This window comes from Elaeis guineensis, chromosome 7, assembly GCF_000442705.2.
Source record: "Elaeis guineensis isolate ETL-2024a chromosome 7, EG11, whole genome shotgun sequence".
Classification (NCBI taxonomy): domain Eukaryota; kingdom Viridiplantae; phylum Streptophyta; class Magnoliopsida; order Arecales; family Arecaceae; genus Elaeis; species Elaeis guineensis.
Genome location: NC_025999.2, coordinates 76770594 through 76786117, shown reverse-complemented (window position 1 = coordinate 76786117; position 15524 = coordinate 76770594). Strand labels below are relative to the sequence as shown.

The 15524-nt window shown below is 35.6% G+C and overlaps 1 protein-coding gene across 5 annotated transcripts in view; it reads left to right on the top strand.

The window, feature by feature from the left end:
- Nucleotides 1–582: 582 nt before the first annotated feature.
- LOC105048934 (uncharacterized) overlaps nucleotides 583–15524 on the top strand; it is a 52928-nt gene continuing 37986 nt past the window's right edge. For 2 of the 5 annotated variants that reach the window (XM_019851637.3, XM_010928435.4), the window contains exons 1-5: nucleotides 589–832; nucleotides 942–996; nucleotides 1114–1169; nucleotides 3550–3650; nucleotides 3826–3895. In XM_019851637.3, coding sequence (XP_019707196.1) covers nucleotides 716–832; nucleotides 942–996; nucleotides 1114–1169; nucleotides 3550–3650; nucleotides 3826–3895 — 399 coding nt within the window. In that variant the 5' untranslated portion in view covers nucleotides 589–715. Of the gene's footprint in view, nucleotides 833–941; nucleotides 997–1113; nucleotides 1170–3549; nucleotides 3651–3825; nucleotides 3896–15524 lie in introns of all 5 variants that reach the window. The other 3 variants (XM_010928436.4, XM_073261132.1, XM_010928434.4) reach the window with 3 other exon arrangements.

Genomic DNA, 15524 nt, shown 5'->3' with positions numbered 1-15524 from the left:
AACTTTACCGCAATCTTTAAATTATGGTGTTACTTTTAGAGTTTTAACGGCTAAGTTAGGGGTCAGATCTTGATATAATGGTATGGTTGCTTCACCATGACTTGGATCTGGCTACATACATATATGACCCTCCTCAAATCCTATATTGGTAGGAGATCTTTTTAATTGCTAGCTGGGTTGGTGAAGTTGATATGGACACAAGTGACATGGATTTGAATCCTGCGCCTTATTTAAAAAAGAACCTGCCATTTGGTCCATGATAGCATGCAAACCAACTTTGATTCCCTATAATTCATTATCTGCATTTGTTCCAGCTTAGCTATGCTACTATTTGTTATTTATGGCACCTGAATTTGTTCTGTACAGCACAATTTATATGCCGTGGCAAAAGATAATTGCTTCAATTCACACAAAAAGGTTTTGAGTTAACCGGAGCCAGTCGCATTTTCCCGTTAGCTATTACACTTGCCAAACGGCATTTATTTACCGGTTATTTCTAGGAATCCGTTCTGATCCGACGGATCTAACGTTCGTTACAGCCGGTTAAATTCCCGGCAGGATTTTCCCGCGAAAAGGAACGCAAGGAGGCTTGGAGAAGCGAGGGCCAGAGAAACCCTATCCCTCTCCCTCCAAATACAAAATAGACATCCCTAACCCTAGCCCTAGCCATGAAATCCTCCCCCGAATCCAACCGCTTGGCACTTTTCCATCCCCCATGGCTGTCCCAGCTAGCTTTTCCTCCATTTGCTCTCCTCCCCGATCCCTTCCCAATTCCGGATTCCGGCGGCAGACGTTTCGATTTAGGTGCATGTCGAGCCCCAGTGGCGAGGAGGTACTCCAATTTGATTTCAGTGAGCTGGATTTGGTTCCTGTGGTCTACGGATTGGCATTTGGTCAATCGCCTGAACTGATGGGAATCTTTTGATTGGATCCTCCCTCAGGAGTATTTGGTGGACGCGCCGGTTTCAATTGGAGATGGGTTTTCTTTCAGTGGAGGTTTTGTTTCTTTCACTTTTATGCCTTCTAGATTGATTGGATAAAGAAAAGAAAGCAATTTTGATTGGCTTAAAGTGCTGATAATTTACTTCAGAAGATGCGTGGTGATTGGAACAGGAAAATATTCAGATGGACCTAGTCGATCCGATGAATGGTTTGCTCAGGGGAAAATGGTAATTTCTGATCCCGTTTCTGTTTCTTGAATAAATTGTTGACCAAGAACCAGAAAACGTTTGAAGTTTTATTTCATTGCAAAAGTCACTTTGACTGACCATCTGAATTACGCCTCACCTCATATATATTGTGGATTTGCTAAGATGGTTAAATAAGAAATCTGGGGGCTAAGAATCATGAACAACACCAAGATTAGATTGCATTGTGATTGTATTAGTCTTATAAATAATAAAAATGGAATGGTTCGATGAGATAAGCTGAGGACCTCTTTGGTATTGTTCTTGTTTTTTTGTTTTTGTTTTCCTACAAGGAAGTGAAATATCACTTGGAGATTGTTGCTGAAGGTAGCATTTGCAGCAAATTTCTGCCATTCCTTGCTTTTATTTTCAGTATTTTCTGAAAGCAATAGATCTTTTCTGCCAAAATCTCTAAACAATTGCCAAATAATCTGAAAAGAAAAAGGCTTTCATCATGCATATTTGTTTAGTCTAGCTCAGTTTACTTCTTGGATTTTTGAAAATAAAAACACAAGACAAAAGCAACACCAAAGGGACCCTAACTTTACTGAACTGAGTTTATGAAATAGATGGTTGCCTTGCTGAATGCAGATTTGTCTGCATCATGTGCCATTATCTTAATAAATGACCATTACAATTTGCATTCATGATGTGTCACACATACATTGTAAGGCTGCTAGTCCCAAGAATTTCTTTTGATAACTTTTTTTCTTCAAAATCTTAATATACAAGAATTCCAGCATACGAACCAACCTACTTATTTGGTACAAAACAATTCAAGTTGAGGGATTTTTAGTGCCTTTTAATATTCATTTTAACAATGTCATAAATAAATTAAAACTTGTGCCTTTGAGAATGTATGAACTATGAAGCATTCATATTAGTATTACAAATTTGCTTCTTTCAATGAGATCAGGGGCTACAAGAAAAAAAGACAACCAAACTTTGGACCAGGGGGCACCTTTTTTTAAATTATTTTCCACTTTTCAACAGGGTTTGAAAAGCCAACTATACCATGATGTGTACAGTCCTGTACTGTGTAAACTGTATATACAGCATAACATAATGCCCAGTGTCAGCAAACTATGAGTAGATACAGAAGCATATCATGGTACTTACCATGCTTAAATGTGGTTGGTACACCCCACACCATCGTACTTCAATCTAGGGGTGCTATCTGGTCAGGCTGGGTCCTGGTTTAACTAAACCCAGATCCATACCCATTGGCTTTTGGTTGTAACCTTTGTTCCATATGCAGTGCATTAAAGGATCAAGTCAGGTCTAGGTTCGAGATGTAAAAGTGTGCATCAGGTTGGAGTCAGATGGAAATCAGGTCCAGGTATGCATCAGGTATCAAACACTATTTCTTGAAGAGTTAATCAAGCTAAAACAATCCAAGCTTCAATAAGTTTATCAATAAATCATCCAATACATACTGCAAAATTTGAATCATGAAAACAAGCACTTGATGGTTAATTGTATAACAGTGATTGACTAGAAGTTAAAAGATACACCTAAAGTCAAGTATCAACACTCAAACATGTCCTAACATGTCATTACTTTTTAATCTTATACCCCCTATAAATTATAAAAATTGAATGATACATAGAAGAAATTAGCATTTTATATGTATGTATGAATGAATGAACTGGGTAATTATGGGTGTTAAGGTTGGGTCAGGTTTAAAATCCTCAAATCCAGACCAACTTCAAAGTTTCAACCGATCTAACTTTGGATCATATCCAACCCATTCATCGTTAGGCCTGGTTGGGTTCTGGCTCAGGGTTGGCTTGGGTATTGGGTTTGTAGGTTGGATTGACAATCCTACTTCAAATCTTGCTTGTCAGGAAAATCCAAGATAAGTTTTCATGCTCGTGTTGAAAGTTTTCTCAACAATACAGTCATAGTCATAAAATAGAGGAGAACAAGGCCTCTTTTTCATGTATAAGTCAATTATTGTATTCTTTCAATGACTAAATTTAATATTATTCAATTACAAAGGGCATTCTACAAGCCTAAGCTCTTTACTTGAAATGTACCAGCCATATGTTGAAGTCGATAGGGGATTTTAAGGTTGATGAAAGTAAGTTAGTCATCTACCACTCTAAAACCATAAGATAAGATGCTGTGATGTTATAAATCCCTTGAGAGCTGTACCTCCTCCCCTCCTTCCTCTTTTATGTGAGCATAGTATGTAGAGTTTCAGTGTACTTTTGGGCATAAATATTCATGCCCTCATCTTTCCAAATTTTTTTGGTAATTTCATCTTTGCAAAACTTTTATCACCTCATCTATTTGACCTTTATATGCTGGCATTACTATGTTTGAGGCCCATTATGATATTGTAACCTTAATGCTTTAGATCAAAGCTCATCCTGTATATGGAGGCAAGGGGAAAGCAAAGGATCCAATATTTGGTCTTACAATGGGTGCTGGTTCACAATCCCCGGCTGATGTTTTCAGGTGAATTCAGTGATCTGTGTGATTAGAAGCTATCAGCTTATTTGGAGTTGTACTCAGGAAACCTGCAAGCCTGGAATCCTGGTATTTTAAGCCATAGGCCTCCATGTTAGGCTAAGCTATAGATACATCTATCCCATGGTTTTTCTTGTCATGAATATGGTGTTTTTTTCTTTAGATGGTTCTGCATCGAGAAAGGAAGCTCTGCAAATCCTTTGGTCATTTTAATTCATGGTTTTCCATCACAGGTAAGGTTCTTGGTATTTATAATTGTTTTGTAGCACATCCAACACCGAGGTTCACCGTCTCAGACTGCATCCCGTATTGGTAAAATCCTATTATAATGTCACTACATGGTTTGGGACAATATGTAGTATCAGTATGGGGCAAATACGGTACCAGCATGGTATGTTGCGCCCCATACCGGGCGATATGGGGCGCTACAGTGAACCATGTCCGACACAGTTTTAGTAATGTCCTAGAATCTTGCAAATGAATGCCATTTTACTTGTATCAATATGTATGTTCATGGTAATCTTGGTCCTAATTATAATATTGGGGTTTTTGCTGGAATAAATAAGGAAGAAATCAAGAAACAATGTATAGCACAATATCCTTTGACTATGTGCTAGATTCACAATTAAGATTGTGGAGATTATCATCAATTACATACAATACGTAACTGACTCTAGATCTTGTCATGTCTAGCTTGACTAACCAAATTTGAGGGAAGTAAATGCAATATGGCAGAACAATTTCCATAAGAAATGAACCTTTAGGAGATGTATTTTAGAATCTTTGTTTTTGGAGCAATATATTTATGATGGTTCCATGTAATATAGAAATAAATGATTGAAAAAAATTCATGAGTTGTACTTGTCGCTGTTTTGTTGGTCCACTGAATGAAATGAGTGTGTAAAAAAAGATAGGACACAAACCTGTTTCAGATGCTAAGTTGTCTTCTTTACAAATAATGCCAGATAGGGCTGCAAATGAACCAAGCTGCTTGTGAATTTCTTCAGCTTGTCTGACTTAGAAGCTTGTTCTGTCTTGAGCACCAACTAAATAAATCAAGCTCAAACTCAATTGCAAGCTAAATTATTTATAAACAAGCTTGAGCAACACCAAGCTGGATACTCTTGGGCTCATAAATAGCAGAGGTAATTGACATATTCTCATAGTTAAACTCTTGTAAAACTTTAGACAGAGAACACCTATGAAGTTTTTTTTCCTAAGCTACTCATAAAGAATCACAAACAGTAAAAAAAGAAAGTGAGATATGACTAAGAATTATAGTAATTAAATAGCATAAGAAATGTGATATTTTTAGAATATTGAGATTTGAGAGATATGAATGCTGCTTTACTTTAATGAAGAAGCTCACTTAAGCTTGTGAACATGATCAAACTCAATAATTTAGGGTGGTTTGGTTACACTTTTTGATTTTTGATTTTTAAAAAGTACTTTTTATTTTTTTTGATTTTTGCTATTAAGTAAAAGCAAAAAAGCAAAAAGTATGTTTGGTAACTACATTGCTATAAAGCAAAAAGCAACGTTTGGGGATGGCAGGTAAGAGCTCGACGAGGGAGAAGAGTTCAGGAAGGGAGAGAGAAGGAGGTGGGGAGCTAAAGAGCTCGACGAGGCAGAAGGATTCGGGCTCTTTACTTTTTGATTTGGCGTTTTAGATGTGAAGAAGCAAAAAAAGCAGAAAAGCAAGTTTTGGAAAGCAAAAACTTTTTGCTTTGCATATAAAGCAATTATTTTGATTATTTTGATTTTTGCTTTTTGCTTTTCATGGTGTTACCAAATATTGCTTTTTGATTTTTGCTTTTTAAAAATCAAAAAGCAAAAAAAAACTTTTTAATGGCTAACCAAACGCACCCTTAACTTGTTTTATAGCATAAAATTTATTGAAATTAAGTAAATATAATGCAAACTGCCTGGTAGACAGCTTGGATCAGTTTGTTTGCAGCTCTAGTGCTGCATGGTTGCAGTTCTTACATAAAGGAAAGAAGGCAAGGCTTTATGAAAAGAACAAAGGAAAAAGTGACTTAGTAGGCTTCTCTGAGGATTTAGAATTCATCTATATAATGCTTTCTCACAAGAAAGAGAAAAAGATTAAAAGAAGAAGAAGAAATGCAAAGGCAACTCAGAATGTAGAATGCAAATAAGTTGGATTCCTAAATTTTGGTTGCTTTTTGCAAGGAGATCCGGAAGCTGGCTAATGTTTCCTCATTAACGCATCTTTCTTTAAGAAAAAGTTTTCCCTAAAGATGCTTGTAAACAAGAGGTCATGTTTTTAGTTAACAAGGGTGGTAAGTCTTGCTTGGGTGCCAATCGACAGTAACAATTAGGTCCCACATGGTCTGCCTCTTTCATGAAATAGGTGTAAGGATGAAATACTTTGTTTGTTGAAGATGCCAATAGAAATTGTAATGTATAATGTTTTGAGAAGAAGTTAGGCCAGAGGTCCGACCAAATAAATTGTATGGTAGGCCATCATGTTGCATATACTTATTATGGCATATTCATCCCTCATATGCTGCCTGAATGTGTAAAATTCATGTAATAGTTATAGTCCCTGTATACACTAGCACCTCTATTTCGGTGAATTGCTCATGTGGGTGCTATATCTTGCAAGGTTTATGGTAAAGAGGTTTCTTATTGTTGTATCATTCATGCCAATATCTATCATTGCAATTAAGTACAAAAATGTGAGCATTATTTTTTTATTCAGAAATTGTGATAGTCGACTATACAAAAACAGTACTGTGATACAAGCGTGTCAGTTGCACATAACATCCCAGACCCAGACCTCTCCACTGGGTACAGCTAGGTTAACTCTATGTGGTATGTCTCAACAACTCTCTAATGGTGCTTTCTTGATTCCCACCAGGATCCTCTTGGTACAGTCACATGTTCAAATTAACAAAGATCAAATGTAGGCTTTTACTTATTCTCTTTAAGTTTCTATTTATTTCCTAAGAAAATAGCCTCCATTCTTGATCTTGTTTCTTAAGTTTGTCCTCACTTTTTTTAAAAAATCTATGTTCTATTACCTTCACCAATGCAAATTTACATGTTATGACTCCCAAGTTTACTTCTGCCATATTTTGGTCTAATTTTGTTCATCCATTTTCTTAGTACTCAGTAACAAAGTATTCTGGTCATGGATCAATTTCCTGATTTGCCAAATCGCATTGAATAAGATAGCTAACTGAACTAGTTTGATTTTTCTCATGATATTACTGACGACAACTGTTCAGTTTGTTGTTAGACCATAGCATCCTTCACTTTTGCATCATTTTCTTTCAAAACTCTCTCTACTTCATCCTCTTGGATTGCATGGATAGACACTTGGTAACTCCCTAATGGTGCCTCTTCTATACAATTTTCTTTAATAGAGTCCTCATCCAACAATTTCTGGTCATAACTTTTTCATTGTTCTTTAATCTTTCAATTTTTCACCAAAATCTTGTTATTCTCACTTTTAAATAACCTACACCTCTAATTTTCCTCTAACATATCCTATCTGACTTGTAGGTTTCACTCTAACCTTATTTTGAACCTAATATGTCATTAGAGTCACCATATTCTTCAGCTAGACTTCTTTTTTTTTTCTTTTTTTTTAAATTTATGTGCTCTTTAAAAAAAAATTAAGGTCTTGGTCATTGTTTCTGTTCATTGCTATCGGTATGTCTTCAAAAATATGGCCTTTTGTACCTCACATTTCAACAATGAAATTTATTTGTATTTTTGTGCTATATATTTAGACTCTCCAGAAATTTCTGTACAAAATCTTTCAGTACAATTGGCCATCGATATTTTCTTAGTTTAGTATAGGTTACAAATACTATTAGAATCCCCAAAATCTCTCGACTTACCCAGAATAGTGCTAATTCAGGTTTGATCTATTTGTTAATTGGTTGTTATTTTGTTTCCTTATTTTTTGGGATTTGATCCTCTAAATATGGTCATCCTTTATTCTTTGGGATTTGATTCTCTAAATATGGTCATCCCCCATATATTTATACAGCTATTATGCCATTGTAAATGATAAGGAAATACAATTGCCTTTTTCCTCATGATATCAAAACAAGGTTCCTTGGACACCTTTTGATTCTTTTAAGCCCTTCATTGCCTTCGATCCTATTTCTCTCCGGCCTTTACTGTCGTAACTGGCTACCACTCATCCCATTCTCTTCTGTCACTGAACCATGTTAGAAGCCACTACTTCGGCCTCTGAAACTATGGCTAGTAATTCTACTAGACCGGTTTTTAGCAATCCCACTACTCCAAGTGGGGAACTCCAAAGCATGACTCCCTCCTACCAGTTGGATGGAAAAAAGTACCTCCAGTGGTCACAAATCGTCAAGATATTTCTCAAGGGGCATGGCAAAATTCTTCACTTGACTAAAGCAGGACCAAGTTCCACTGATCCCAAGTTTCCAGCATGAGATGAGGACTCCATGATTTGGCTTTGGAATTCCATGCAACTAGATATCAGCAAGAATCTGATGTTTTTGCCTACTACTTAGGATATTTGGGACACAGTTCGCCAAACATACTCCAAAATGCAAGATGCTGCTGTTATCTATGAAATCAAGACCAAAATCTCGACCACCAAGCAAGATAATCTCTCTGTTACAGAATATTACAATCTCATGAATAGATTTTGGCTTGCATTGGATCACTATCAAGATATTAAGATGCACTGTAGTGAAGATACTAAGGCCCTTGTCAATTTGGTGGAAAGAGATCATATTTTTCAATTTCTTGCAAGATTGAATGTGGAATTTGATCCACTATATGTACAGATTATTGGGAAGGATTGGTTGCCTCCATTGAATGAAGTTTTCTCCCTTATTCATGCTGAAGAAAGTCAATGGTTTGTTATTTTAGAAACTCAGTCCATCGAAAGTTCAGCAATGATCTCTACAAAACTCTAGATGGAGGAGGCAAGCCGACTTCTCTTGGCTAAGGCCACGGTGACAAGTCAAATGATAGCTTCTCTCCAAAACAATCCACTTAAGACAATCTTTGGTATACCTATTGTAAAAAGCCACGCCATATGAAGGAAATTGCTTTAAACTTCATGGGAAAGCCCAAATTCTCAGTCGCAATGGCGGATTTAAGGGTCAGCAAAGAGGACAAGCCAATTTCATAAATAAGGAGGGATCTCCACCGAATAAACCAGCCTTGAAAAAGAAGAAACCCAAGATTTCAGCAAAGATGAGATTAAAAAAATTGTGAGGTTTACTCAACTCTCTCTCTAATTTTTCTAGCTCATGTTCATTGGCTCAATCTGGTATGTGTTCCATTTCTAAAATTTTTAATGCCAACCCTATGAATAATTTCGTCTCCTAGGTCATTGATTTAGGAGCTACTGACCATATGATCAATATTCCCATCAGATTTGATACCTATAAGCCAAGGCCAGGCAATAAGACAATTACTGTTGTTGATGGCACTCCAATAACTATTGTAGGATAGAGAACTATCAAATTAACACCTCTTTCCCTACAAAATGTCCTCCATGTTCTCAAGTTATCCACCAACCTCATTTCTATTCATCAGCTTACAAAAGATTTAAATTGCCAAATGACATTCTTTCATACTTATTATGTGTTTTGAGAACAGGGTTCGGGGAAGATGATTGGATTTGCTAAGGAAAGGAATGGCCTCTATCTTCTTGAAGGTGTGAGTGGTTCTATTGATGAAGGGGCTCATTTGACTCTCTCGTGCTCCTCCAAAAATGTCCTCTCTAGCCCTTCCACCTCATCCAATAAATTTGAAATTTAGCTTCATCATCTTCATCTTGGACATCCACCATTTCAATTACTAAAGACAATATTTCTTTTACTCTTTAAAATTGTTCTTATTGATAGTTTTCATTGTAATACTTGTGTAATTGCAAAACATCATCGTGTGTCATTTCCTTTGAGTAATACAAAGTCATTCTATCCTTTTTCCTTGGTACATACTGATGTTTGAGGACCATCTAAAATCCCTAATATCACTGGTGCTAGTGGTTTGTTTCATTTATTGATGACTACACAAAAACAACTTGGTTGTTCCTTACGAAAGAGAAGTCTGAAGTTAGCCGCATCTTTTCCATTTTCTACAAAATGATAAAGACACAATTTGGGGTTCTTATTAAAAGGGTTCGATCGGATAATGCTAGGGACTATTTCAACCTAACTCTATCCACCTTCTTGCAAAATGAAGGTATTATCTATGAGTCTTCTTGTGTTGACACACTCCAACAAAGTGGAGTGGCTGAACGAAAAATAGGCACTTAATATCACTCGAGCCCTCTTATTTCAGTCCAATACTCCTAAAAAATTTTGGGGGGAGGCTGTTCTAACAGTAGCCTATTTAATAAATCGAGTACCTTCACGACTTCTTGATCACAAGAGTCCTATATAGATCCTATCCGACTTCTATCCAGATTTTCATTATTCAAACACTCAACCACTTAGAGTGTTCAGTTGTGTCTTTTGTCCATATTCACCAACAACATAAGAATAAGCTTAACCCTGGAGCTCTCAAATGCATGTTTATAGGCTACTTAAAACACACAAAAAGGGTACAAATGTTATCTACCCTCTATCCAAAAAGTTTTCATTTCCATAGATATCTCCTTTCAAGAAAATGAACCATTTTTCCAATCTTCCCATTCCTATCATCAAGGGGAGAAGACTAATGCAGATATGGAATGGGGTATCCTTTTTGATGATTCAGTACCTCTTACCTCTCCTTCCTTACCTTCGCTGGCCTCTCCCTCTTTATAGTTCTCTTCCTCTCCTCCTCTGTTAGTACCTCTATTGGAATTACAAGAGGAATAGCAGCAGCAGTCGAGCTCCAAATCATCAGAAAAATTACTAACAAACTCAAGAAGGAAGAAGTTCAATCCAGAGCTAAAACAATTTCATGAATCTGAGCCGGATTCAGATAATAAAATTCCTTTTTCTCCTACTACTATTGAGTCTGACCTTATAGAGCCTACACCCCAAGATTTGGACTACCAATAGCTTTGAGAAAAGGAACCAGAAATTGCACCCATCACCCAATTCACAATTTGTTTCCTTCTATAGATTATCCTTATAGCACAAAAGTTTTCTTACCACTATAAACTCGATTGACATTCCCAAAATCATGCAAGAGGCATTAAAAAATAAGAATTGGGTACAAGCCATGAAAGAGAAAATGAATGCACTAAAGACGAATAAGATTTGGGAGATTGTCACTCTTCCTAAAGGGAAACAATCGGTAGTGTGTAAATGGGTTTATACATTGAAATATAAGGTTGATGGGTCTCTTCAGAGGTATAAGACGAGATTAGTTGCGAAAGGATATACTCAAACTTACGGAGTGGACTATCAAGAAATTTTTGCACCGTAACGAAGATGAATATTATGCGAATTTTATTATCTATTGTTGCTATGTTTGATTAGTGTTTACAATAGTTTGATATTAAGAATGCGTTCCTACATGGGGACTTAGAGAAGGTCTTCATGGAACCTCCACCCAGATTTGATGGGAGTTTTGGGGCCAATAAGGTATGTCATTTAAAAAAGGCACTTTATGGCTTGAAACAATCATCCAGGGCATCGTTTAGGAGATTTACAAAGGCCATGTTGAAAATTGGATATAAACAGAGTCAAAGGGATCATATATTGTTTATCAAGCACTCAATTAAAGATGAACTCACTGCTCTATTGGTCTATGTAGATGATATCATTGTGGTAGGAAATGATGAAGCTGAAAAGGAGTCCCTCAGGAAACACCTAGCTCGAGAATTTGAAATCAAGAAACTAGGAGAACTCAAGTACTTCCTAGGCATTGAAGTAGCATATTCAAAAAGGGGCATTTTCATCTCTTAAAGGAAATATGTGCTAGATCTACTCAAAAAGATAGAGAATCTCGACAGCAAAACATTAAGCACACCTATTGATCCAAACCACAGAATAGGAAGGATAGAAGAAGGCAACGTAGTGGATAAAGGAAGATACTAGAGACTTGTTGGAAGATTGATCTATCTTTCTCACATACGACCAGATATCGCATATTCAGTAAGCATGGTAAGTTGATTCATGCATAATCCAAAGGAGAAATATTTGTAAGCGATTCATAGAATCCTCCATTACCTCAAAGCAATATCAGAAAAGAGAATTTTATGTAAAAATGAAAAAGGATTGACTCTAGAAGCCTACACAGATGCAGATTATGCAGAATCCCAAATAGACAGGAGATCAACATCTGGCTATTGCACCTTGGAGAAAATTTGGTTACATGAAGAAGCAAGAAACAGAATGTGGTTGTGAGATCTAATGCTGAAGCTAAATTTAGATCTATGGCTTATGGAGTGTGTGAACTTTTCTGGCTAAAAATAATTTTGGATGATCTCGGAATTGAGAAAGAAGGAACTATGAGTTTGTATTGTGACAACAAGTCTGCTATAAATATTGCGCATAATCCTGTTCAACATAACAAGACTAAGCACATTGAGATAGATGGACATTTCATAAAAGAGAAGCTGGACAGTGGCTTGATTAGCACCCTTTATATGCCATCAGATTGTCAGTTAGCCGATGTTTTAACAAAAGGACTATCTATAGCAAGATTTCAGGAACGTACAAGCAAGCTGGGAATGGAAGATGTTTATTCACCAACTTGAGGGCTAGTGTTAGAATCCCTAAAATCTCTCAAGTTATCCAGAATAGTGCTAATTTGGGTTTGATCTATTTATTAATTGGTTGTTATTTTCTTTCCTTATTTGTTGGGATTTGATCCTCTAAATATGGTCATCCCTTATTCTTTGGAATTGGGATTTGATCCTCTAAATATGGTCATCCCTTATTCTTTGGGATTTGATCCTCTAAATATGGTCATCCCATATACATTTATACAGCTATTATACTATTGTAAATGATAAGAAAATTAAATAATCTTTTTCCTCAAATACATTTAATAATTTTAGTGAGAGACAGAAAGTTATTCTCTTTAAACTCCACTATCTAATTCCTGGGAATCTAGCAATATCATTCATTTTTTTAATCTCTATTTTGTGCACCTTTAAACTACTTGCTTTTGTTGTGTAGTTAGGTTTTCATCAATATCACCTTATAATATTTGCATGCTGATATTCATCTTCCTCTTTGGAAAAAGTTATCCTTGACAAATTTATCTAACTCTTAGAAGCAATTAAATACTCATTTCTCTTCCTAAATGTGATTTTTTTTACTGCTAGATCATAAATGTTTACAAACTCAAATTTTGAGTTTTCTGTTGTATTCATATTATCAAACGCATATCCACTGTTGTATTCAGAATACCTTTTTTTCAAAGTTTCTTCTTTAGTTTTCTTCAGTTCTTCTTTTTAGTCCATAAGCTTATCTGTATCAATAATTTCCACATCTAATGCTGAATAATAGCTACCTGATTAGCACTAAGCTTTTGTTCCATCAATTTTGATCTATCAGTATTCTGACCTTATTTCTGGTATTATCCTTCCCAAGTACATAGGTTCTAGTCATCAATGATTTTCCTAGCTTTTTCTTTCTTCCATCTAGTTCCTTATAAGCAAGTTTATTGTCTCTTCTTTGAATCAATGTAACTATGAATACTCTACTCTTTTTAGTTAATGTTCCATAATTTCTAGTAAATAAATTAAATGTGTGGACTAGCTTCTTTGCTAAGCCTTGCCCAAATAGCATGTCATTTGCCTTATGTTGTGGCATGTTGCTCATGGATGATAAATTGATAAAATTTCGTGTTGATTGCTATTATCCTCTACTAGCACACAATACTCATCAACATTCAGCATTTATTCCTTACATAAATTGGTCGCCGATTATTGCATGCAGCAAGTCACATGGTCTATGTCATGCCTCTGACCCGAGATTGCAAGTCAAGGATCAAAGTAACCGCCTCATACTCATGGAGAACTCTTCTCACAAGCATGCAATGTATCTCTTCATGATATCAAAAAGCAACAAAACAAATAATCAATAAATTAACATTCAAACTTAATTTAAATAACTAAATCAAATATCTTCTAAAATAATATTCCATAGTTTTACATCAATCTCAATAAATCCTAATATAAAATAAAGATATCAAATTCTACTTTAATTGGCCTTCCCATAATGAATCTCCAAGTCAAGCTAGTTCTCTAAATTTGTAAAAACAATAAAATATAGAGTGATGAGCTAGACAGTCTAGTAAGTATTGAATATTTTGGCTAGATAAATTCAGTAATAATAATATATTGAAATCAAAATATACAATATTAGACAAAATAAGATCCATGCAAATTCAGTCTTTTTAATTTTATTTTCTTTCATAAATGATTTCTTTCAAAACATCACGTTTATCTCGACAGTCATGAAGTCAATCAAAGTGCCACTACAGAAATGATAGGGTATCAAAGTATTAGCGCACAACCTCTACTAGCAGAGTATCGAAATATCGGTGCACAACTCTCACTAGCAGGATATCGAAACACTAGCGCGCAACTCCCACTGGCAGGGCATTGAGAATAGTCTAACTGCCAGTTAAAGTCTGTCTCAAATCAAAACATCTTGAATACATGTTTCATATTCTAAATTAAAAGGTTTATAAACCATATGACATCGAAATCAATCGGACAATCCATATCAAATTCAATACATTCGATAATAACTCATTTAATATTTTGGAAAAGGGCACATTCAGCAATTCAAATATCATGCATCAAATTCATAAATCATGAATAATTCAATATAGAAAATATTTTATAATTTGTAGATATCTAGAAAAAAGTGAACATTACTTATACGTATTCTAATCCAAATAATCATAGAATTTTTTTTCAAAATCTTTAATTGATAGATCATATCGCAGTATCCCTATAACTAGGCATCTTTTTGTCGAAACCACTACACCTCTATGTAAAATTGAGTCCAATAATTAGAAAGGATACGAATAATTAAGAAAGATAGGATGGATGGATAGTTGCATCAAACGGTCCAGATCTATCTAGTCATGATAACTTGATCAAGATGATGTAGGTGATTCAACATGGATCGAGCATGATCAAATCAGTAGTGTCCGATAAGAGTTAAAGTGAAGGTCGATACACTGCCCAACAATCAGAGGTCACTTCATTCAAATAACTTTATTTAATCAAGATCATTAAAGATGCAAGGATTCAATAGAGGTCAATAAAAACTAGATCTTGTAATACTTGACAAAGGCTCAAATGGTACGAATATGCTGCCCGACCAATAGGATGACTCGAAATCTCTTTATCAGGTCGACTTGGACTAAAAGCTATATGGCTCGGATCTTTCACTAGTTTAATAAATCAATTAGAGAGAGAATATCAGAGGAGAGAGAAATTAACAAGATGGAATAGGGTTGATCAGGCGATACTGCCCAACAGCCGATCAGTCCGATCAAAGTAATTTAATCAAATCATGATTGAACTAATGTATAGATAATTTAATAGAAATCATGGATGATTAAATCTAGTAGTACCTGATTTGGCCAAGACGTGTGCCGGCATGCTGTTTGGTGACCATGGGTCAGATCTCTTCACCAAGATCAATCAAACTCATCGAAAGAAGGCCTATTACTAATCAATCCTAAAGAGATAAACTTCATAAAGTGACACAATTCTAAAGAAATAGAGAGAGATAGTATAGAAGAGAGAGGAGAGAGAAATTGGAGAGAGGAAAGAGAGAGGAAGTGAAATTTTTTAGAGAGGAAGTAGAGAGAGAAACTAGAGTGAGAATGTGGAGAGAGAAATTGAGAAGAGAGGAGGTGAGAGGAAGAGGGAAAAGAGAGAACTCTCTCTCTCTTCCTTTTTTTCTTTTCTTTTTCTTCATTTCT